The 24,082-nt window shown below is 42.8% G+C and overlaps 1 protein-coding gene across 4 annotated transcripts; it reads right to left on the reverse strand.

Annotated features, from left to right (window-relative positions):
- Positions 1–1,486: 1,486 nt before the first annotated feature.
- Positions 1,487–22,252, reverse strand: Pcgf6 (polycomb group ring finger 6). Of its 4 annotated transcripts, none has more exons than XM_032892147.1 (10): positions 21,783–22,252; positions 20,466–20,662; positions 19,268–19,323; positions 19,110–19,169; positions 17,398–17,530; positions 14,735–14,762; positions 14,070–14,087; positions 12,041–12,139; positions 6,944–7,030; positions 2,466–2,542 (listed from the first exon to the last, which is right to left on the reverse strand). In XM_032892147.1, the coding sequence occupies exons 1-10, from the start codon at positions 22,143–22,145 to the stop codon at positions 2,486–2,488; spliced, it is 1,098 nt and encodes a 365-aa protein (XP_032748038.1). In that variant the 5' UTR covers positions 22,146–22,252; the 3' UTR covers positions 2,466–2,485. The 4 variants fall into 4 exon arrangements, with proteins under 4 accessions (XP_032748042.1, XP_032748038.1, XP_032748041.1 ...); XM_032892150.1 differs by having other exon boundaries at positions 17,398–17,506; positions 21,783–22,251; XM_032892151.1 differs by lacking the exon at positions 14,070–14,087 and having other exon boundaries at positions 1,487–2,542; positions 17,398–17,506; positions 21,783–22,250.
- Between the last annotated feature and the right edge of the window lie 1,830 nt (positions 22,253–24,082).

Here is a 24,082-nt window from a genome sequence, read left to right on the forward strand (position 1 = left end):
TCTGTCTCTGCGCCCAAGACTATAGCATGTGTCACCTGCCTTGGTCCTTATGTTTTAAAATCAGGATCTCAGGGCTTAGGGAGATGAGTCAGCAAAAGGCTAGCCATGTAAGCGTTGGAATCTGAGTTCTATCCCCAGCCCCCACATACATATCCTGTTTATGGGATCTGCTGGACAGCCAACCTGTCCAAATCAATGAGTCCCAGTTGACAGGGACAGCTCCTGAGGAAAATCAGCTGAGTGACTTCTGGCATAAACCCCCATACCCAAATCAAGATTTTTTTTTTATTTTGTGTATATGTGTATGGGAGCGTTAACATGGTAAAGATGTGGAGGTCAGGAATATTTGTAGGGGTTGGCTCCCGTATCAAACTCAAGTCGTCAGGTTAGGTGACATTACCCATCTCTCTGGCCCAAAGATCAGGATTTTCTTCTATGTTCTATTACCCAGTAAAGGGTTATTAACTCATCAGACGTTGATTATCTGTGTATACCTGAGATTTGGGGCCACATCATGAAGTTTGTGCTAACAACGTAACTTACCTGTAGGCAGGTTCTGGAGCGTGAGTAGTTAACCACAGTGCACTGCATGCCTACTGGACTCAACAAGACTGTGAATGCCGATACAGTGACTTTGTTGGCAAAACATCCTTACAGCAATATCTAAGAATTCAACACAGTTCCTGCATGACAACTGGATACAACAACCAGGAACTTACGTCTGGTTCTCTAACCCAAGAAGCCCGCCCGCCCGCCCGCCCGCCCGCTCCCTTTGCTGACTGTCATTTGCATCCTCTGACTTTGGTAATCCTAGTTGTAAAAGCTCCAAGTCCTGTAAGCCCTTCCAGTCAGTCACACCCTGAACCTGAGGATGGCCTTGGAAGTCTCCAAGCAGCTGCTGGTGTTAGTTATCATCAGTGAAAGAGAAGCTCAAGTGGCAGTGAACTTTAGAGTTACCCACTGTCAACGACAGGCACAGAGCACAACACAGCGTCCGTGAGTGCAAAGACACCAGATAAATACCTACTTATGGCAGTGCAACTTTAATTCAGATATGCTGCCTTTTAAGTGTTTTGTTTTTTAAAATTAATCATGGCTCAGTGGGTAAAGGTATTTGCCATCAAGCTACCTGAGCTTGAATCCAGGACCCACACGGTGGAGAGAACTGACTCTTACTCTCCTCCCATAATACTGTGGCACATGCGCACACACACATTAAGAAACCAATGAATAGGGGGTTGGGGATTTAGCTCAGTGGTAGAGCGCTTGCCTAGCAAGCCCAAGGCCCTGGGTTCGGTCCCCAGCTCCGAGAAAAAAAAAAAAAAAAGAAACCAATGAATATAGAATGGGAGAGGGAGGGGTTAGAAGGATATTGGCATGGAAACCGGGAAAGGGAATAACAATCAAAATGTAAATAAGAAATACCCAAGTTATAAAAATAGAAAAAAAAAAAAAAAACTAATGAATATCTAGACACATGTCAAAATTGGCTAAAATAAACTTTTATTAAATGTCAGAAGAGGTTTATGTACAATTCATAAATTCTTTACAAAACAGTTGCCAATGTAAGTCTAATTTTTAAAATTTCTGTACAGATTTGGAAATTTTGCTATGAAATAAGTCTATAAAATTTTATTTTAGAAAGCATCAGGATGCTAATTTTAGGCAAAATAATGTTTACAAGTAAGTCTTTGTGAAAAGCAAGGTTCTCAAAGACTCTGATTTTTTTTTTATCCAAATGACGAGAAAACAAAAACATTAAACACGAACCAGATAATCTAAGTGACTGAAGAAACAATGAGGATTCTGTAAACTTCTGGTAATTCACCTGAAACTTTTGCTACTGTTAGAAGCAATGGCATTATCAACAGCCGCACTGAGGGACTTTTGCGACACCTGTCCCAATGGCACCGATAGATGCAAATAAGCCATCAGAAAGAAGCACCTCATATTTAAGGGACGTCAAGAAGAGCAAGCCGTTTCTAACAGTCTCAGAGCTGAGTAACAGCGCTGTAGTAGTATCACTGGAATTTTTTTAAGTTCAGAATAGGACAGGAACATGTAAGTGGCCAGTAGTTTTGGTGCTGAGTGCACTCCGAGGTTTAAATTCAAAGCAAAACTGTTCTGAAGGACACCCACCCAACCCATGCAGTTGGAGTTGGAGGGCAGAAACCCAGCTCCCGAAGGACCAACAAGGACGGGAAGCAACCAGCAACTTCCTCATATTTGGAATCACAAGGAATTTTAAAATTCAGTGTTTTTCAGTTTTTTTCCCCTGAGTTATGAATGTTTTTTACATAGTCTTTAGTGTAGCAAATACATTCTATTGTTTCAAGTTGTACACATTGCTAGGGTTCTGGTGCTGAGAACAGAAGCTAGCTCTTAACAGCGTAAGTGGTGGTGGTTACATGCTCTGGGAGAATCTTTGGTGTGATGCACATCTGCAGAAGCCTCCTTACTGTGTTTCCAATGTACTCTTGGGTCTTCAAGTTATTTTTAAAGGAGAAACCACAAGACCATAATGAAGAACAAGTAGACCATCCTGAAAAGGAGAAAAAAGGACTATATTATAGTTATTTGAAAGTTAGTTATGTATAATATATGATCAAAACCAAAACTGGCTTATTTTCTGAATTAACAATAACAAGAAATTCTTCAATGTAAAAAATAAAATATAAGATATATAATAACTTCTCTTTATTGACATCGCCAAAACTCCTTATCAATGTTTTTCCTTTTCGTTTTATCGGCAGGGCTGCCTCCACCCCTGTGCCTTTCTTTCTTTTATTAAGACAGCATCACACTACACAGCGCAGGCTGGCCTTGTACTCACACAACTGCTGAGATCACAGGCCTCAGCACCAAGCCTCCCATCTCCTTCTTTCTTATGACTGGAAGAGAAGGTGCATCCCCCCTGGAGCTGGAGTTGCAGGAAGCCATGAGCTGCCTAACATGGCTCTCCACAAGGGCAGTACATGCTTCTAACCCCTGAGTCATCTCTCCAGATTATTTCCTTTTTAAGATGGTCAAGAATTTCTGAGCTGAAAAAATTCTTTTGTCCCAGCCTCCTGAACAGCTCAATCACAGGTGACCCACCCCAAACAGGCCGATGTGTTGACTCTTATGTAACCATAGGTTGTAACGCCCACCTCATCTAGCAAGGAAGATGCAACACCGTTGGATTCTTCTCAACAGCCTTTATTGTAGGAACACCTCATTGTTGATACGGGGACCCCGAGGAACAAAGGCACTAGCCTTATATACAAAACAAGCTATGGCTATATACTTGTCCTCTAGGGATTGGTGGAGTATGAAATGCCTCATTAGCATGAATTATCACTCCAGCCTGATAGCTGCCGGAGAAATGCCAACACATGCGCATTGCAGGTGTTTATCACAAACAACCACCAGATGTTGGCGCCATCTTTAGCCGCTCCCTAATATAGGTAACTAGGGGCATGCATTTATAACCAAAAGCAACTGAGAAAAGACCTTTCTTTGACCACAGACTATTTAACTGACTGTTGTTTTGGTATGTCTCTGCCTCTTCATTTATTTTTTTGAAAGATAAGGCATTGTTTTAAAGAGTTTCTTGGGCTACAGAGATGACGTTGCCATTAAGAGTGTTTACTGCTAAAAAAAAACAAACAAAAAAAAACAAAAACAAAAAAAAAACAAAACAAAACAAAAAAAAAAAAAAAAAAAAAAAAAAAAAAAAAAAAGCTCAAAAAAAAAAAAAAAAAAAAAAAAAAAAAAAAAAAAAAAAAAAAAAAAAAAAAAAGAGTGTTTACTGCTCAGGTTGGGTTCCCAGCACCCACATGGCAGCTCCAGGGCATCTGACACTGTTTTCCTCCTACACTCTTGTGAGGCACATAAACACATATAGGCATGCTCTTCCTCACTTGTGTATACACACCCACAATCCCCAGTCTCTCTCAAATACACACGTTAAAAACAAACAAACAAACCCTCAAACCTAAAAAGGCAGCTTAGGCTGGCCTGGAACCCTCTATGTAGTGAGGGTGACCTAGAACTCTTTTACCTTCCTGTCTCTACCTCCCAAATCCTCAGACTTGCAGGCATGCACTACCACATCTAGTCAGTGTCCTCTCTCTCCAGTCATCTTACTATGTAGCCCTTGCTGATCTGGAACTCAAAGAGTTCCTGCCTCTGCCTTCTGAGTGCTGAGGTTAAAGGTGTACACCAACAGGCCCCATTTTATTCTGAGACAAGGTTTAGGGTCTAAGTGCCCAGGCTAGCCTGAATTTGAACACTGACTCACCTTTCCAAGAGCTATAGATTCAGGTGTGAGCCACTGTGCCTGGCTCTGTCTCCCACACCTTAGTGTCGGGTCTCACAGTTGTGCTGACTAAGGATGCACTAAGTAACCATCCTCAGAAGCACTACTACGTTCTAATTACTAGACAACTAGCTGTAAAGAACTCACAGGAAATGTGCCAGGCGCCTGCTGTAAGCTGCATTCAAACAGCTGTTGGCACACAGGCTTTACGGTCCAGTCTGCTCTCAACATTCCCCTTCTTTGCTCAGACTCACACGCGGTTGGAATGGGAATGGCCTCCTAAGACCCATTTTGAATATGAGGCCCCAGCTACTGCAACTGTTTGGGAAGACTTGTGAGGGTGACCCTGTGGGGGAGGTGTGTCAGTGGGGGAGGCCATTCCCAGTGTGTTCTCTACCTCCAGCCTGCTGTTCAAGAAGTGACTTCCTAGCTACTCCTGCCACTGTAACCTGTGCTCCACTATCACAGACTCTCAGCTCTGAAACTGTAAGCCCAAGTAAACATTCTTTCATAAGTTGCATTAGGTCATGGTGTATTAGCATATCATAGAAAAGTTAACTACGGCACTCAGGAAGCAGAGGCTGGTGGATCTCTGTGACTTTGAGGCCAGCCTGGTCTACATAATGAGTTCCAGAACACCCAAGGCCATATAGAGAGACCCTGTCTCAAAACCACCAAAATCATCGTCAAAGAAAAAAAGTAACTAAGACACCATAGCTTTATTTCATTTCTCATCCACTATTCAACCCACTGCAATCTGGCTTCTATTCCTGGCAACTCCAGCAAAGACACCAGGACCATAAAAAAGGATTTACAAAGTTAAATGCTCACAAAAGCCAGGAAAGTAACATAAAGGAGGCATATCAGGCACATGAGATAGTGAGGATCGACAAAGATTAAGGGTTACTAAAGGCAAAGACAGAGGACAATGGCAGGCCATGTTGGCCCATGAGCCGTCACCATATCTGCTCTACTACTTAGCACGGTTAGAGTGAATGTCCATACGACACAGATACAAAGATTCCATCACCACATTCATATGCATACAAAACACACTTTTCTATTTCCCTGTCATAGTTCAGAAACAGAATGCAGACTATATAAATATCCACATATAAAACTCAAAGTGTGGGGGTTGGGAACTTAGCTCAGTGGTAGAGCACTTGCCTTGCAAGTGCAAGGCCCTGTGTTGGGTCCTCAGCTCAAAAAAAAAAAAAACAAAAACAAAAAAAACCCTCAAAGTGTGGCCTAAGCTGTTTAAAGATCTCGAAATTACTTCAGTGTACATATAAGAACATATTTTAGAAAATAACTCCTTGTAATTTAGATGTCTATATTTATGCTTTTTTTTTTTTTTTTTTAGATTTATTTATCGTATATAAGTACACTGTAGCTGTCATAAGACACACCAGAAGAGTGCATCAGATCTCATTACAGATGGTTGGAAACCACCATGTGGTTGCTGGGATTTGAACTCAGGACCTCTGGAAGAGCAGTCGGTGCTCTTAACCACTGAGCCATCTCTCCAGCCCCAGATGTCTATATTTATATATTCTATATAAATATATGCATAAGCATTACTTAAATTTATGTTTTCTATTCATCTCTATTATAGTCCTAAACTTTTAACGGTATGACAGTTAGCCATGGTTTGTCCTTCACAGGTTCAAATGCTGAAAGCTTAATTTCTAGTATAAAGTATTAAAGGATGTGAGGCACAGTGAAAGGTGATTAGGTCAAGGGTCTCTACCCGACAAATAATTCATCTCAAGGGAACCAGTCAGGTCTTTTGAGACTGTATTGAATCCGAGAGTGGATTTGCGCTTTTTTTTTTCTTTGAGACAGTGTCTCAAATAGCTCAGGAGGTCTTGGACTAGCTACACAATCAAGGCTGGCCTTGTACTGCAGGTCCTTCTGCTTACACCTCCTGTGTGCTGTACTGAGAGCCACCATGCCCAGCAGGAGCAGCTGTTAGAAAGCACGCTCGGCTGTTTCCACTAGCACTTTTTTTTTTCTTTTCTTTTTTTCGGAGCTGGGGACCAAACCCAGGGCCTTGCACTTGCTAGGCAAGCGCTCTACCACTGAGCTAAATCCCCAACCCCTCCACTAGCACTTTTTAAGATTTATTTATTATCTATAAGTACACCGTAGCTGTCTTCAGACACACCAGAAGAGGACATCGGATCCCATCACAGATGGTTGTCAGCCACCATGTGGTTGCTGGGAATTGAACTCAGGGCCTCTGGAAGAGCAGTCAGTGCTCTTTTTTTTTTTTTTTTTTTTTTTTTTTTTTTTTTTTTTTGGAGCTGGGGACCGAACCCAGGGCCTTGCGCTTGCTAGGCAAGCACCCTACCCCTGAGCTAAATCCCCAACCCCGCAGTCAGTGCTCTTAACCACTCCACCTCTCCTGCTGCTACTAGCATTCTTAAATAGTAAATCCAAAGGTTTTTGTTTATTTATGAATATTTGTTTTTGTTTGACTGTCTTAATATGTAGCCCAAGGTCCTCAAACTCAACATCACACCTAAGTCCTCTGTAAGAGCAGGCAGTGCTCTTAATCCCTGAGCCATTTCTTGAGCTCTCCGCCACAGCAGTCTGTAACTCATTAGTCCACTGTCCGGCACAGGCCTGATAAGGACCTACCTGCATTGCTGTGTCACCTATTGCACGTCGGATTTCCCGCAGAGTTTGGTACCGCTCCAGTAAGTGGTCCCCACAGATGATGTCTACCTACAGAAAAAAAATCAGTTATCAGACCACTCTCCTGCTTCAAAACACATGAAGCGGGGAATTAGCATCACACGTCAAGGTTCTATTTCTCTACCTATCTGCAGCCCCAGGCCTGGCTCTGGATGAGGCTCTGAATGAATCCAGGTCTATGTGTTTGTCTGTCAAACTCTTCTGATAAAACATTATCAAGACAAGTTTTTGAGACAGGATGGTAGCATATGACATTGGTCTCCACTCAGGGAACTTAAGAAGAGAATCAAGAGTTGGAAGCTAGGTTGGGCAATTTTGCAAGATTCTCTTAAAATAAAAATTTGGGGGGTTAGATGACGACTCAGTGATTAAGAGCACTCGCTGCCTTACAGAGTACCTGGATTTTTTGATTGGTTGGCTGGTTTTGGTTTTGATTTTCAAGACAGGCTGTCCTGCAACTCTGTAGACTGGGCTGACCTTAAACTCCGTATCTCTGCCTCCTCCTCCTGAGTGCGGGGATTAAAGGATATGTCTGTCCAGCCAGAGTACCTGGGTTTAATTCCAGCATTCACACAGCTGCTTACCACCATCCCTAACTCCAGGTTCAAGGGAGCCAATGCCCTCTGCTGACAGACAATATGGGCAGAATGCATATGCATGGTACACATACATACATGTGGACAAAACATTCATACACGTGACAATTTAAATAAATGAAATTAAAACTTGGAAAAAGCCTGGGAGACAGACATTATGGCCCACACCTGTAAACCGAGCACACAAGAAGCTGAGGCAGAAAAACAGCCACAAACTCAAGGCCAGTCTAAGCTACATAGAGACCTTAATTAACAAACCAACCAGCCTTAGTGGCACAGGCCTTTAATCTCAGCACCTGGGGAGGAAGCAGAAGCAGGTGGATCTCTCTGAGTTATAGGCAGGCCAGCCAAGCATACACAGGAGATCCTGTCTCAAAACAAAACAAACAAAAACCAGAAAAACAATGGGCTGGAGACAGCTCAGCAGTTAAGGGCAGTGGCTGCTCTTCCGGAGGACCCAGGTCAGAGCCCAGAAGCCACAGGGTAGCTCACACCCATCTCTAACTGCTCTCTTCTAACCTCCATGGGTACAGTGTGCAGGTAGCACAGCTATATGAAGGCAAGACACCCATACACATCAACGTTTAAAAATTAAAAATAAATATGAAACAAAGAAGAAGGCTGCAGATGAGCTCGGTGGCATTGCAGTATTCTGAAGCCCAACACTGCAAAAGAAACAACTGTTTATCATTTACCATCTCTAGGGCTTGGAAAGCTTAAACAAGACAAGTACGTAAGTCTACATATTTGATAATCTTTACCATTACTTCAAGTATTTTGAGAAAAATGGTATTATAAATATTACAAGGTATGTACTAACAATAAGGAAAAATATTTACCTATACAACTAAAAGCTGGCAAACTTAAAAGATAAAACAAAATTTTTTCTTTCTTTTTTTTTTTTTTCTGGAGCTGGGGACCGAACCCAGGGCCTTGTGCTTGCTAGGCAAGAGCTCTACCGCTGAGCTAAATCCCCAACCCCAAGATAAAACAAAATTTAAACCATTTCTAAATGTTAAAACTCTTGAATGTTATAAGGAAAAAGTGAAACCCACCTTAAAAAAAAAAAGGGCTGCTGTATGTGTGCAGGATCTGTGTGTGCCACAGAGAGTGTGGAGGCAAAAGACCACTCTGCAGAGGAAATTCCCAACTACAACTTTGTGGGTTCCCACAATTGAGTTCAGATGATGAAATAGACAGAAAAATCTTTACATGCTAAAAGCCATCTCTGTGTACCAAACACATTTTACAGACCATAACCAACAGGTACTGTGCCCTGCAAAGAGAGGTGTCTCTTTAGTTTTTAAAAGCATGTTAGGCTGGAAGAGATTGGCCCAGTGCTCAAGAGGACTGGATACTCTAAGAGGACTAAGGTTTGGTACCCAGCATCCACACTGTGACTCAGAATAGTCTGAAACTTCAACTCTAAGGAACACAACACCTTCTTCTGACCTCTGCAGGCACTGCACAAATGTGGTTCAGATATACACATCGACAAGAACACCCATGCACATAAAATAAAAATAATTTTGGGTTTTTTTGGTTTTGTATTTGTATTTTTTGATGGGCACAGTGGCAAATGTCTTTGATCCCAACACGTGGGAGGCAGAGGCAGGCAGATCTCTGAGTTCAAGACCAGTGTGGACTACAGAGCAAGTTCTAGGATAGCCAGGACTACACAGAGAAACCCCATCTCAAAAACCAGGGAGGGGCGGGAGGGCTGGAGAGATGGCTCTGTGGTTATAAGTAGTGGCTGCTTTACCAGAAGACCTGGGTTCAATTTCTACCCAGCACCCACATGGCAGATCACAGCTGTCTGTAACTCCAGTTCTTGGGAATCCAACATCCTCATATATACATTCAGGCAAAACACCAATGCATATAAAATAAAAATATGTTAAAAACGTGGAGAATGTGAAAAGACACATGTTAGCTCAATGCAGCCATTTCAGTGCACATACTGAAAACATTCCCATACATGCTGCACAAAATAGATGATTTTTATCAATAAAAACAATATATTGGAGGTCTAGAGAGATGGCTTAGTAGTTCAGAGCACTTGTTATAGAGAACTAGAATTCAACCCCCAGCATCCACGGCAAAGCTCACAAATGTTTGTAACACCCATTTCCCAGGGATCCAATGCCTGTGGTTCACCTCTGGGGCACCAAGCATGTACACAGTACACATATACACATTGTGATTTCAAAGAAGACAAAAAGTAATTTAAAATATTGGACTGGAAGCTGAGCCTAGTGGTGCATCCCTTTAATCAGAGCACTTGGGAGGCAGAGGCAGGCGGATCTCTGTGAGTTCAAGGACAGCCAAGGCTACAGAGAAACCCTGCCTCCAAAACCCATAAATAAACAAACAAGTAATTATTTAAAAAAAAAAAAAAAAAAGGTTGAGAAAATGGCTCACCAGATCAAAGTGTTGCCAAGCAAGCCTGACAACCTAGGTTTGATCCCCTATAACCCAGTGGAGGTGGAGAACCATTCACAGATTTCCCTTAAGCTCCACAACGTGTGCTGCAGCATGCGTGCGTGTGCACACACAGGGTAGAGCAGTAAAGGTAAAAATAAACAAACAAGGGAAACCTGAAAGCCAACCTTCAGCTTTGGGGACGTCTGTACTGGGGCCTGGGCAAGCATGGCAGTGCATGCCCACAATTCTAGCACTTAGAAGGGAAGCTACAGGCAGGAACTGGAACTCAGGGTCAGCCTTGGCTCCCTCCACAGGGAGTTTGAAATAAACCTGAGCTACATGAGTCCTTGTCCCAAAACAACAGAAATTAATAGAATTGTATTCTGGTCAAAATTTAGTCATAGAAGGAGTAACAGATATCCTAGAACCAGCCCACCTGAATATCACTTCCTAGTTATAGCACGTGATCAAGTCACCATGTTATAGATTACCTACCTCTAAGTAGATTTTGTTATGTAAAAAATGTCAATGATGGCCTTTGGACAGGTGGGTGGGTGGGTGGGTGGGTGGGTGGGTGGATGGAATGGCAGACAGGCACACACATAGATACCAAATGGTATTAGTGCTAAAAACAGCATAATTTCAGTCATTGTTTAAATACATGTATGCTTTAGTCAACAATATGCAGTATATTTAGAAACAAATTTCTATCAGACTTTGCATAATGGCTAAATCTGATGAGTGAAAAAGCAAAGCCATATAAAGGTGCATTTTCAGTTGATCTGTGTAACTAGAATTTAAAGTAATTTTATTTTTTATTTTTTGGGTTTTTCAAGACATAGTTTCTCTCTATAGCCTTGGCTGTCCTGGAACTCGCTCTGTAGACCAGGCTGGTCTCTAACTCAGAGATCTACCTGCCTCTGCCCCCTAACTGCTGGAAATAAAAGTGTGCTCTACCACTGCGCAGATTTATTTTGATTTTTAACAACATGTAAGATTTGATGTTTTCTAATTGAAAAACAAGAAAATATATAAGTAGGAGCCATTTTTTTCAACCCTTAAAAAGCCAATCAGGTCTACATTAGGTATTTTGATTTTCTTTCTTTTCTTTTCTTTTTTTTTAAGATTTTATTTATTTTATGTGGGTACACTGTTGCTGTCTTCAGACACACCAGAAGAGGGCATCTGATCCCATTACAGATGGCTGTGAGCCACCATGTGGTTGCTGGGATTTGAACTCAGGACCTCAGGAAGAGCAGTCGGTGCTCCTAACCCCTGAGCCATCTCTCCAGCCCCCGTATTTCGATTTTCTAAGTGTTCAAGTTTCCATGCTACACTGGCGAGGGTGTCTTCTAGTAATCGTCTACTACCAACTGCAGGAGACCTTGAATTTAGGCCTGGAAACCTGTTACTACTTCCCTGCAATCAAGACAGGCCCATCAGCGCAGTAAGAAATCTTGGCTGTCAACTGGACTACATCTGGAATCAATGGAAACCCAGGCAGTTGGGCATACATGTGAGTGATTTTCCTAACTGGATCATGTGAGTTGAGAAGATCTGGTCACAGCTTCTGGTGGCAGCCTGTCTCGCTGGCAAGTCCACCTACCCTGCTGCTGAGGCGTACGACACTGGTCTTAGCATGCACACTGAAGACCAGTCAGTTGTCTCAGTCTTGAGGGCTGAACATCCAGGTTCTTGACCTTTGCATCAGGAGACAGTCACTGTCAAGACTAATTGAACCCAGCCTGAAAACCCTTCTAATAAATCTTTTATATATTATATGCATATTAAATACATATGTTGGGTATACATATATTCATTACATCAGTTTGGTTCTTCTGAAGTACTAATATGAAGGGTAACTCAGATGTGACTGAAGTTAGAGGTGGGAATCTCAATGTATCAACACTCATTACAGTCACAGTATCTAGGACATCATGAAAAAGCTGCTCTGTGATTCTTTCTCCATTTGTTAAAGGTCTTGTGACCTCACCTTTCCTTTTACACATGTGTACTGTACCTGACAAGCTGGATCAAGACCCATTTTTCTTCTAAGAAATTTTTCTACATGCCCAATAGTTGCTTCTCCCGAAACACGCACAAACTTCTTTTCCAATGGCTACAAAAATAGATAAGACTTTTCAGATTATGTAAATGTATACATACATAAAATATACAAGCTTTAAAGCAAATTTTAAAGCAAAGATGACTTTATGAATTTGAGTCAATTTGTAGTCCAAAGAAAAAGCAGAAATCCTGAAAATCTTTAAGATACATACCAACAAACTTCTCAACAGAAAGGCCTGTTAGTTAACTTTAAAAGCTCATGTAAAACAAAACGTCTGGTACAATGGTGCATGCCTGAAACCCTAACCCTTGAGAGGTGGAGGCAGGAGGATTGTAAGTTCAAGATCAGCCTGAGCTGACGGTCGGTCGACATCCTATTCAAGGCACTCTAGTGCCTGCTTGTTGTCCCAACTACTTGGGAGAAGCAACACATGAGGACCTCTTGAGTACTATCCCCACAGCAAGGTGGTAAATGCCTAGAGTTCCAGCTACTTGAGAGACTTGAGAGACTGAGACTTACTTAAGTCTGGGAGCTGAGACAGTCTGAGCACATAGTGAGAAACAATTTTTTTTTTTCCGGAGCTGGGGACCGAACCCAGGGCCTTGCGCTTGCTAGGGAAGGGCTCTTCCCCTGAGGTAAATCCCCAACCTGAAACAATTTCTTTTTAAAGCAAGGCATGGTGGCTCACACCTGTGATCCCAGTACTCTAAGGACCGAGGCAGGAAAACTGCTATGAGCTAAGGACAGTCTAATCAATGGGCTAATCTCCAAAAAAAAAAAGAGAGGAGAGGAAGGAAGAAGAAAGGGGGATGGTGGACAGGGAGGAGGAGGGAGAGGGAGAGAGAGAAAAGTTTTTCTTTTTAAATTTTAAAATGAGAAGAAATCTAGTCACAGGTGGCTTGGGTTACAGACGGTTGTGAACACCATGTGGGCGTTGGGAACCAAACCTAGCTCCTTGGCAAGAACACTATGGGCTCTTGACTACTGAGCCATCTCTCCTGCCCCTTGTTGTCATCTTCTACAATCTCCTGTTCCAGAATCCTCAAAGGCATCTGAAGGTCTCCAGCAAAAGGGCAGTCACCTTAGATTTCTAGGTACAGCAGAACCTCAGACAGATCACCCCTCTGTGAGAACATTTTCAGCCAGAAAGAATCATCTCAAGAGAACTGAACTCTCTTCAAACAAGTAAAACTTCTCTGAAGCACCCTGAAGAGCCAGAACTAAGATAGTGGTCCCTTAAACCACATCTGCCTGCTGCCCCAGTCGCTCTATTTAAACCTGAGTTGTCAGGCACAGTGACTCTCACATATAATCCTGGCACTCAGAGACTAAGGTAGGCAGACTGCCATGGATTCAAGGCCAGAGGAGGATACATGAACTCCAGGTTAGCCTGGGCTACAGAATCAAAACCTGTCTAAAAACCACAAACCACCACCACCACCACCACCACCACCACCACCACCACCACCACCACCACCACCACCACCACCACCACCACAAAAGCTATGTCAGTGACCTGAAGACAGACTTGAGTCATGGGACCTCTTTATCTGTTCCTCTTCCTACTGTGGCAACACTGACTAAACCTCTCTTTAATGCTTTTCATCGATATCGTTTTTCAGAGTCTCATGTATCCCAGGGTTCCCTTGAGCTTGGTACGGATCTCACAAGTGCTGGCTCATAGAACAGACACCCACCACACTCCATTTATGAGCCCGGAGCTTCACGCATACTAGACAGCCAAGTATCATCCTCCCAGCTACTCCTCTCTGTAAATGTCACCATGGCGTGGGTACTGAGCTTTGTGGGTTGGAACCTCTACAGCCATGAGTGTTCCCTTAAACTCCAGAAACGACACCACAAAACAATTCTGACCTCTCCTTAGTAACCGCAGGACACATCGGGGATTGGACTTCCGTGGGTGTCTCAGCCTACAATTCATCTCAACAACTGACAAAGTACAGTACAAAGTAGTTCTTACCTCAAATCTCAGTGAATGCTTGAAGCGACAAGTTAAGGCAGGTTAACTTCAGCCAAAAATGTTAAATATACAAGTTTAAATTCATGTTAAACTCTAAGTACCAACTACACAAAGACACTCTGGATTTTTATTTATTTTATTTTTTTGAGATGGGTCTTACTACAACAGCCCAGGCTGGCCTTGAATTCTTCATCCTCTTTGCTTCAGCCTCCAGAGTGGTAAGAATACAAAGTTATACCACATCTGACTCTTAGAATTTTTTAAATTACCAGACTAAAATCAGGCCTAGTGGTGCATGCTTAGAGTCCTAGCGCTTAGAAGGTAGAGGCAAGGAGGATCAGGAATTCAAAGTCATCCACTGCTATGTAAGTTCAAGGCCAGCAGGGACCTGTCTCCAAAAACTAAAATATAAAAAATAAATTACCAATCAACATGGCATTTGGCTTTGTAAATTACTTATTTTCCTTACTTCGCTTGTTTGAATCAGTAGGAAGTCTTTACTTAATGTTTTTTTCCCTGAGAAACTAATATAGTATTACTGTTGAATTTTGATAACTTACTTGTCAAACTTCTATATTTTAATTGAAGATAATTTCTACTTGGTTGCTAATCTGATTCAGAATTTATATCTATAACACCCTCTTATAAACAAAAAAATGAAATACCTTAAAATGTCCTGTGTCTTCATTAGCACTGAAAATAAAGGAAAAGTTGATCAAAACTTAATACTTGGGCTGGAGAGGTGGCTCAGCGGTTAAGAGAACTGAGTACTCTTCCACAGGTCCTGAGTTGAATTCCCAGCAACCACATGGTGGCTCACAACCATCTGTAATGGGATCTGATGCCCTCTTCTGGTGTGTCTGAAGACAGCTACAATGTACTCATATAAATAAAAATAAATGTTAATACTTTTATTACATGTACAATCATAAAACAAAAGAAAAATATGAACATTTCATATGCAGTAATTCGTTTAACTCAGAAAAAGTTTGTTTGGTTTGTGTGTATGTGTGTTTTGGAGACAGATTTTCTCTACGTCCTCGAATTCACTCTGTAGACCAGGCTGGCCTCAAATCAGATTCATCTGCTTTGTGTCCTAAGTGCTGTCAACTTGCAGAAGTCAGTCCACTCCTTCTATCCTAAGTCCCAGTGATCTAACTCAGGTGAACAAGCTGGACAGCAAGTGCCTTTCCGTGCTGGGCGGTCTACTGAGCGCATGTGTCTCGGGCTTGCCTAGAACTCACTAAGTAGTTGAGGCTGACTCTGAATCCTGCCCCCACCTCTTCAATGCTGGGTTTTTATGGCTGTGCTACCACACCAGAATTTTTATTTTATTTTTTATTTTTTTGGAGGGGTGGATAGAGACTGAGTCTCTGGAGTAGTCTGGCTGTCCTGGAACTTCAGATTTAAACCAGGCTGGCTTCAAACTCAGAGATCTGTCTGCCTCTGCCTCCCAAAGGTTAGGAATCAAAGGCATGCACTACTATGCCTGGCCATTTTTTTATTTTTAAAACTTGGTTACTTAAATCTTTGGGAGAAATATAATTGTCACTTCTGCCACCTAGTGGTAAAACAAAGGCAGTTTAATCTGCATTTTAAACTCTCCATGCTTCATTTCCTGGGTAGTGGGTGGGGTAGGTGAGGGGAAGTAGATTTATTTTACAAGACATGGTCTCACTATGTAGCCCCAGCTGACCTGGAACTAAATCAAGTGCCACATTGCCTAGTCTAGTTGTAAATTACAAAAAAGAAGAGAAAAAAGACCTGCCTTGCTGCCTTGCAACTGATCAAGAACTTCTGGCCCCCTATGACAAGCTGCAAAGGAAAACTACGGGAGTGATTATTAAGCCCGAGGGAAGGGAACAAACCATCACACAGTCAAGGCTTCTGCTACAATAGTGGTTTTGTTTCTTGGTTGGTTTTGTTCTACTGGGAATGGTTTTGGTCAGATTTTCCTCATGGGGGGCATGGGAGAACAAAAGCAGGCAGGGTCTTGCTTTACAGCAGAGGTTAGCATTGAAGGCAGTGTTAGCTTTGAAGGCAGTGATCCTCCTCCTCATTGGGATTGTGTGTGCTACTATGAGATAAGGATACCAGTGGTTACTATGTTAATTTAACATTTTTCTCAATCTTAAATATTCTATAATTTATTTCAAAATTGTTGGATTTGTTTGTTTATTGAGGCCTGGTGGCATAAGCTTGCATATTTGGGAAGGCCTCAGGCATGAGGATCTAGAATTTTATTTATTTTATGTATGTGAGTATATCGTAGCTGTCTTCAGACACACCAGAAGAGGGCATCAGATCCCATTACAGACGGTTGTGAGCCACCATGTGGTTGCTGGGAATTGAACTCAGGACCTCTGGAAGAGCAGTCAGTGCTCTTAACTACTGAGCCATCTCTCCAGTCCTGAGGATCTAGAATTGAAGGTGAGCTAACCACAAAAAATTTCCAAGCCTGGCTGTAGTAGTACATAACTTTAATCTCAAGTAGTCTAACCTGTTCTACAGAGTTTCAGGACAGCCAGGGTCTCACAAACACACACACACACACACACACACACACACACACACACACACACACACAAACCTGTCTTGAAAAACCAAAAACCCCAGGCAATTATGAGCTAAAGAAACTGTCTCAAGAAGAAAAGTCACAACTTTAAAGCTAAAAGACATTTTCTTTCTTCAAAGAAAAAGAATTAAATAGTTCAGCAGTTAAAAGTACTTGTTGCTCTTGCAGAGGACCCAGGTTCCCAGCACCTACATAGCAGCTCACAGCTGTCTACAACGGATCCAACACCCTTCTCTGATCTCCTTGGGCATCAGACATTTACATGGTACACATCTATAACATACATGCAAGCAAACATTCATACACACAAAAAACCATAATGTGTGTGCCCTGAGTGTATGCATCCTGCAGGCACCTGAGAAGGCTAGATGACGCCAGATCCTCTGAAACTGGAGTCACTGACAGTTCTGAGTTGTGAGCCATATGACACAACTGGGAACTAAACCACCATGTTCTCTGCAAGAACAGCAAATGTTTCTAACCACTGGGCCAACTCTCCGACTCCAAAAGGTAATGAGAGGCCCATCATGGTGGTTTACAAACTGCATACCAAACAAGGCTAGCCTAGGCTACAATGTAAAACCTTGCTTCAAAATGCCAAAATTGGGGCTGGGGATTTAGCTCAGTGGTAGAGCGTTTACCTAGGAAGCAAGGCCCTGGGTTCGGTCCCCAGCTCCAAAAAAAACAAAAAAAAAAAAAAAAAAAAAAAAAATGCCAAAATTAAGCAACCAATACATTTTTTAGGTCACTCACCCAATGAACTCAAGTAATAAAGACACATCAAGTTCAGGCGGAATCCGAAACACTGACTCTAGGGCTTTCTTGGTTCTTCCTTTGCTTGCAGGGACGGGCTGTGGTACAGCTATTTGAGATGGAAACAAAGAAGCTAATATAGGATTAAAATTTTCACAAATTGAGATCTTTAAGGAATGAATCACACAAGTATTACAACTAAATTATTATTAAGTTCTAGTCAAGTCTCCTTTTCCTTAAAAATACCAGTTAATTTGTCAAAAAACAATGATTTTCAAGTGGGAAGCATGGTTCAGTTGGTATAGGTGCTTGTGGCCAGGCTGGAGCCTCTCCCCTAGGACACACTGGTGAAGTGAGGAGTTCTGCCAAGTGGACATCTGTGTAAGAAAGTGTGCATACATATACATTTGTATTCTCTAAATAAATATAAATGTAAAAAAATAAAAAGACAATAAAATTAGCTACTAGCTAAGGGGCCATTCTACGATGGAAGGCAGACATGACCCAGTTTTCAGGGCCACAGAGAGTTTGTTAAAACATATTAGCCCATGACATACACTCTCATTTAATTCTATAAATATGAACTACATCTACGCTTTTTAAAAAACTGATAAAGAAACTGAGCCTTAGTGGATTGAACACTTTGTCTAAGGTCACAAAGTAACAGAAGAACCAAGATTTAAACCCAAACCTACCTCAGTCCTATGTTGCTACTAAACGTAAGTTACTCTGTGCACAGCATTAGTAAAAGTACTGGTACTGGCCAGGCAGTGGTGCACACCTTTAACCCCAGCACTGGGGAAGCAGAGGCAAGTGGAGCTCAGTGAGGTTGAGACCAGCCTGGTCTACAGTGAGTTTAAGGACAGCCAGGGCCACACAGAGAAACCATGTCTTAAAGAAATATGTCTGTTTAATAATGTCATATTCATCTTTATTTTACAGATGTTAACATCACCTAACCTAACAAAGTGGCAGTGCTAGGGAACAAACTCTAAAATCTAGGGACTGATTCTGTTCCCTCCACCCCCACACTTTCTTGTTTTACATAAAGTCTCTCATTATTTTCCCAGGCTGGCCTTGAACTCACAGCAAACCTCCTGACTCAGGTTCTTGAGTGCTAAGATTACAGGCTTAAACAAGTACACCCAGTCAATCCTCTTAATTCTTACAAACTATTACTTAGCCTTTACTGAAGCATTACCTTCAAAATTTTCTTTGTTAATACAACTAGATACTCCCCAAAAGCACCAGTGAAGGAGTTTTCATTTTCATTCCAATTGATATAATCTAGAATCACCAGGGAAGAGTCTTAAGGAGGGACTGTGAGCTGGCCTATGAGGAATTTTTTTATTATGTTAATCTGCCTGGGAAGACCCAGCCTAAAAGTGAGCAGTGGCATTCTCTGGGTTTGAGTCTTAGACTCCTGAGAGACAGTGAGTGAGCTGGGCCTTAAAAGGAAGGCAGGCAGGCAGGCAGGCAAGAACTGATTTCTCTTTGCCCAAGTGCACTGGAACTAACAGCTCCCGGTTCTCACTGCCCTCATTTCCCTGCAACGTGATGTAACCTGAGCTGTGAGCTAACTAAACCTCTTCTCCCCTAAGTGGCCTCTACCAGGTCTTTTTTATCACATGACAGAACAGGAATGAGGACAGCACCTCATCAACAGTTTTGTTGTTTTACACAAATGTGGTATAGAACCCATCCAAACTTACCAGGCTTAGGGACTTCTAGACCTCTTTCTTTATAGAAGTCATGCATTTGCTTTTTTTCTCCTAAAAAAATGATAAAGCACAGACTAAATTACACTTACAATGTAACTAACAGAGTCAGAGGCTTTGGAATTCACAACTATGAAATAAAAGAAACTTACTTTCCTCTAGATTGACTACTAATTTGTATACTATGTCTTGCAACTGCCGGTCCAACCTAACAAAAAAAGAAGGATGGAGAGTATCTCAGAATTCGAAAAATGAATTTAGGTACAAAATGAATTCACTATTTTTCTCAGGAGCAAACAACTTCTTACAACTTCTTTATTTTCTTTTCTTTTTACTTCTTCTTTTTTTTACTTTGGCTTTTTAAGACAGGGTTCCTCTGTATAGCCCTGGCTGTCCTGGAACCAGACATCTTGATTCATCAGAGGGAATCAGTACTCACAGTGCCTAAAATATACTTCATCTCAGAAGGCCAAGGAACTAAATGTAATTATAAGTACTCACTGGGTAGTAGTAGGGCACACCTGTGCACGCCTTTAATCCCAGCACTCTGAGAGGCAGAGGCAAGTGGATCTGTGAGTTTGAGGTCAGCCTGGTCTACAAAGTGAGTTCTAGGACAGTTGGACTACACAGAGAAACCCTGCCTCAGAAACAACAGAAGTTTTCAGTAGAATGGCCAACAGTTCGCTGACTGTCCCTTGGTCTTGTACACTTGGTCAGAATGTGAGCCTGAGGACAGGGACTGTGCTCAAATTGCTGTGCACCATCTCACATGGGAGAAGAGCACTGACTGCTCTTCCTGAAGACCTAGGCTCAGTTCCCAGCCCCCACATGGCAGCTCACAACCATCTATCTGTAACTCCAGTTCCAGGGGACCCAATGCTCTCTTCTGACCTCCAAAAGCCCCAAGTACACATAAAAATCATAATTTAAGGGGTTGGGGATTTAGCTCAGTGGTAGAGCACTTGCCTAGCAAGCGCAAGGCCCTGGGTTTGGTTCCCAGCTCCAAAAAAAGAGAAGAAAAATAATAATAATAATAATTAAAAAAAAAACCAAAACTATTGAAGCTAGGTAGGTGCTGTGCTATACTCCTTTAATCCCAGACATGTTTAAGGCCAGCCTGTTCTACAAACCTTGTTTTGCTTTTAAAGTCTTTGTCAGATCTGACCATGCCTGGTCCGCAGTAAGCACTCTACACACACTTCTTAGTTCCCTTCTGTCTCGTTTTGGTAGCATTCAAAGGATTTACTCTCAACTACACAAAGTCAAGATCTCGGTGAGGGGGGAGGAGAAGGCAAGAACATGTGACAATTATTTTAAATGTGAATTCATTTTAAATTCGTATATTCTTACCTTATATTATAAAGAGGCTGAGTCTGGTGGACGACTATGTTGCATTTGGGGCATCTGTTGCTATAGTAAAAATGTCTCACAATGCAGCTTTTACAGAAGGTGTGGAGGCATTCTGTAATAGTGGTGGCATCTATCAAGTAACCTTTGCAAATGGAGCACAAGATGTAGGGGGTCAGCTCAACCAGGTTGATCAGGCGCTGTGAATGCAAGGGCAACAGTTTTAGAGTGCAAGCCTTTTCCTTCTCAAATTCAGAAACCAGCCGGACCAGGTAGTCTACTCCTGTATTCCCACTTACTCAACTCAGCTAAGACATCTGGGCCCAGGAGTTCAAACCCAGACCAAAGCCAACACTGCAAGGCCTCACTTCAAAACAACTTAAACTATAATCTTAAGATTTCATTATAAGCAATATAACTTAATTGCATGGCCTGGAGAGGTGGCTCAGTGGTTAAGAGCACTGACTGCTCTTCCAGAGGTCCCGGCAACCACATGGTAGCTCACAACCATCTGTAATAGCATCTGATGCCCTTTTCTGGTGTGTCTGAAGATAGTTACAGTGTACTCATACACAGAAAATAAAAGAAATAATTCTTTAAAAAAAATTGCATCTCCAACCCTTCAAAATATCCAATATAAAGAAAACACTGTTCTAAGCAGTCCCAATTTTCTGGCATATAGTAAAAATTGACAGTGGAGGGCACCTGTTCTTTTTGTTTTACAAAAAGCAGCTAAACCTCCCCACATAAACAAGTATGACCCTGAACTTGCAGTCTCCGCCTCACCAATGCTGTTGGTAGTAACAGTATTACAAGTGTCCACTACCACATCCAGTGTAGACAGTGCTGAGACTCGAACTCCAAGCCAGCACGCCAGGGATACATTCTATCAACTGGGCTACACCCCATCCCCGGGATGCCTTTTTTCACACATTATTTTTTTGTTTTTAAGTGGAAAAAAAAGACAAAAACAAAAAAACAAACCCTCTCAACACCCTGCAGAAAAAGAGTACGCTCCAGTCTGACTTGGAGAGTTGGGGGTCGAGGGTGGGGAGTGGGGTAGCCTTAGACATCTAACTCCCTTCACGTCACGCAAAGACTTCTTTACAGAATGAAAGAAGCGGGACCCAGAGTGCCCTAAGTGATCAGCAAGGACTCCACAAAATAAATCAAGCCGGAGAGAGGCCACGCCTGGGTGGGCGGGGATGGAGAGCTACACTGGTGCCGCGAGCTCCAGAGTCAACGGCAACCGTAAGTCTGCGCCCCGCTCGGTCCCAGAGGCCGCTCGGGCGCAGCCAGGTCGGGCAGGGTTGTCGATACCTCTTCCTCGTCCTCGGAGTCCGCCCGTCCGGACTCCAGACGCAGAGAGAAGTGGCTCATCTCTTCCTCCTCCTCTTCCTCCTCCTCCATCTCCTCATCCTCTTCCAACTCTTCATCGTAGTCCTCGAAGCGGCCTCTCAAGCGGCCCAGGCTGCGCTCGGGCTCCAACTCCGGGGGCCGAGAGCGAGAACAGCCGGGTGCGCCCGCCTGGGCCAGGGACGCCGGGCCCTCCTCACCGGCCGCGGGCGCCGGGATGAGGGCGGGCGGAGAGATGGGAGGCGGAGGCGGTGGCAGCATGGCCGAGGCTCGCTTGGCCTCGGAGGCGCGCTTGTTTTCCGTGGCGTCCGTCTCAGCCTCCTCCATGGCGGGGATCAGAAACCAGGCGAGCTGAGCGCGAGGCGAGGGGAGTCCGGTGGCTAGCGCGCGAGTAGAGCACGAGCCCCCTTTTGTAACAGTGCGCAGGCGCCAGCGCTCCGCAGGGGCCGCTGGGAAATGTGGTTCACCTAGGCAGTCCCTAGGTGCTGCGGGCTGCCCAGGTGCGGGCGGGGCGTATCGGCCACGCCTTAAAAGAAGCTCACCTAGTTTTTCTGGTCGAAGCTAGCTGTGAGCTTTTCAGGAAAGTCTAAAACGCTACAGTTTCAGTATTTTACTTGCACCAGTTTATTCATAGAGCATTGAACCCTAGATGCCATGTGATGTTGAATTAGGAATGATGGTTTTATTTGGAGAACTAATGGTTTTCCTTTCCTGGCTAATAGCATCTATCTACTTAGTGAAACCTTGTTTTACCAAACAAACAAAAACCCTTAGATGGCTCAACAGGTATTTGCAGCCAAGAGTGACGACTGAGTTCAATACCCATGATAGAAGGAGAGAACGGATTCACAAAAGTTATAACTTCCATTTGTGCCAAAGGTTCCAGTGTGCCCCACCACCACTGATAGGTACATAGATAGATAGATAGATAGATAGATAGATAGATAGATAGATAGATAGATAGATAGATAGATAGATAGATAGATACATAGATACATAGATACATAGATACATAGATACATAGATACATAGATACATAGATAGATACATAGATAGATACATAGATGGATAGATGAATACATAGATATGTAAATAAATAAGTATAATTATTAAAAAAGTCATTGTAGAAGTTTATAAGAATCATAGCAAATCCAATTAAAGGCAGTGGGTGTACATGGAAAGTAGAATGACTGGGGCCAAAGATAAGGTAGAGGAAGGGTTGTCTACCCTGTGTGAGGCCATGGTTCATTTCTAACACACACACACACACACACACACACACACACACACACACACACACACAAAGTGATCCAGAATAGTCAAAAAAAATTGTTTTCTGAGAAATGAAGAAAAAAGTTAGAGGGCAGCTTTGATAAGAATAGCCACATAAGCTAACTGTGGTGACCTGTTTATTAATTTCAGTCTTGAGTAGGCAGAATATTAGAGTCTAGGAATTTGAGACTCACCTGGGCAGCATTACAGCAAACAACCCTGTCTCCAAACGGAACAGAAAAGGGACCGTCTCAAGACTTTACCCACTGAAGGGTGTGTGCCACTGTCTTTGGACCTTTGAACACTATTGGGACCCTTAAATGTGGAGGTGTCTTGGTCTGGAAAGATGACTCCAACAGTTAAGAGCACTTGCTGCGGGGTTGGGGATTTAGCTCAGTGGTAGAGCGCTTGCCTAGCAGGCGCAAGGCCCTGGGTTCGGTCCCGGGCTCCAAAAAAAAAAAAGAGCACTTGCTGCTCTTGCAGAGAGGCCCTGCAGGAGCCCCTCTTCCAAGCACCCAAATAGCTGCTCACAACCATCTGGAACCATCATTTCAGATGCCCTCTTTTGTCCTCTCTGGGCACCAGGGATAGACGTGATAAACATACATTTATGCAAGCAAAACATGCCTACACATGAAAATGAAAAAGTAAACATAAACTATTTTTTAATTGGAGCCAAGCAGTAAAGGCAGATGCCTTTAATCCCAGCACTCTGAGGGAAAGGCAGGCGAATCTCTGAGTTTGAGACCAGCCTGGTCTACAGAGTAAGTTCCAGGACAGCCAGGGCCTAACAGAGAAACCGTCTTGAAAAAACAAACAAACAAAAAAACAACAACAAAAAAACAAGCAAACAAAAAAAGTTGTAGAGGTTCCCGGAAGTTGGACTAACACATTTTTTTTTCATTATGAGATAACCCAGAAACCCAAGGGGACTGAGGGGAACATGTTATGGTTTGAATATAGAAATTCAGGCTGGAGAGATGGTTCAATGG

The sequence above is a fragment of the Rattus rattus genome, chromosome 2, assembly GCF_011064425.1.
Source record: "Rattus rattus isolate New Zealand chromosome 2, Rrattus_CSIRO_v1, whole genome shotgun sequence".
NCBI classification, from domain to species: Eukaryota; Metazoa; Chordata; class Mammalia; order Rodentia; family Muridae; genus Rattus; species Rattus rattus.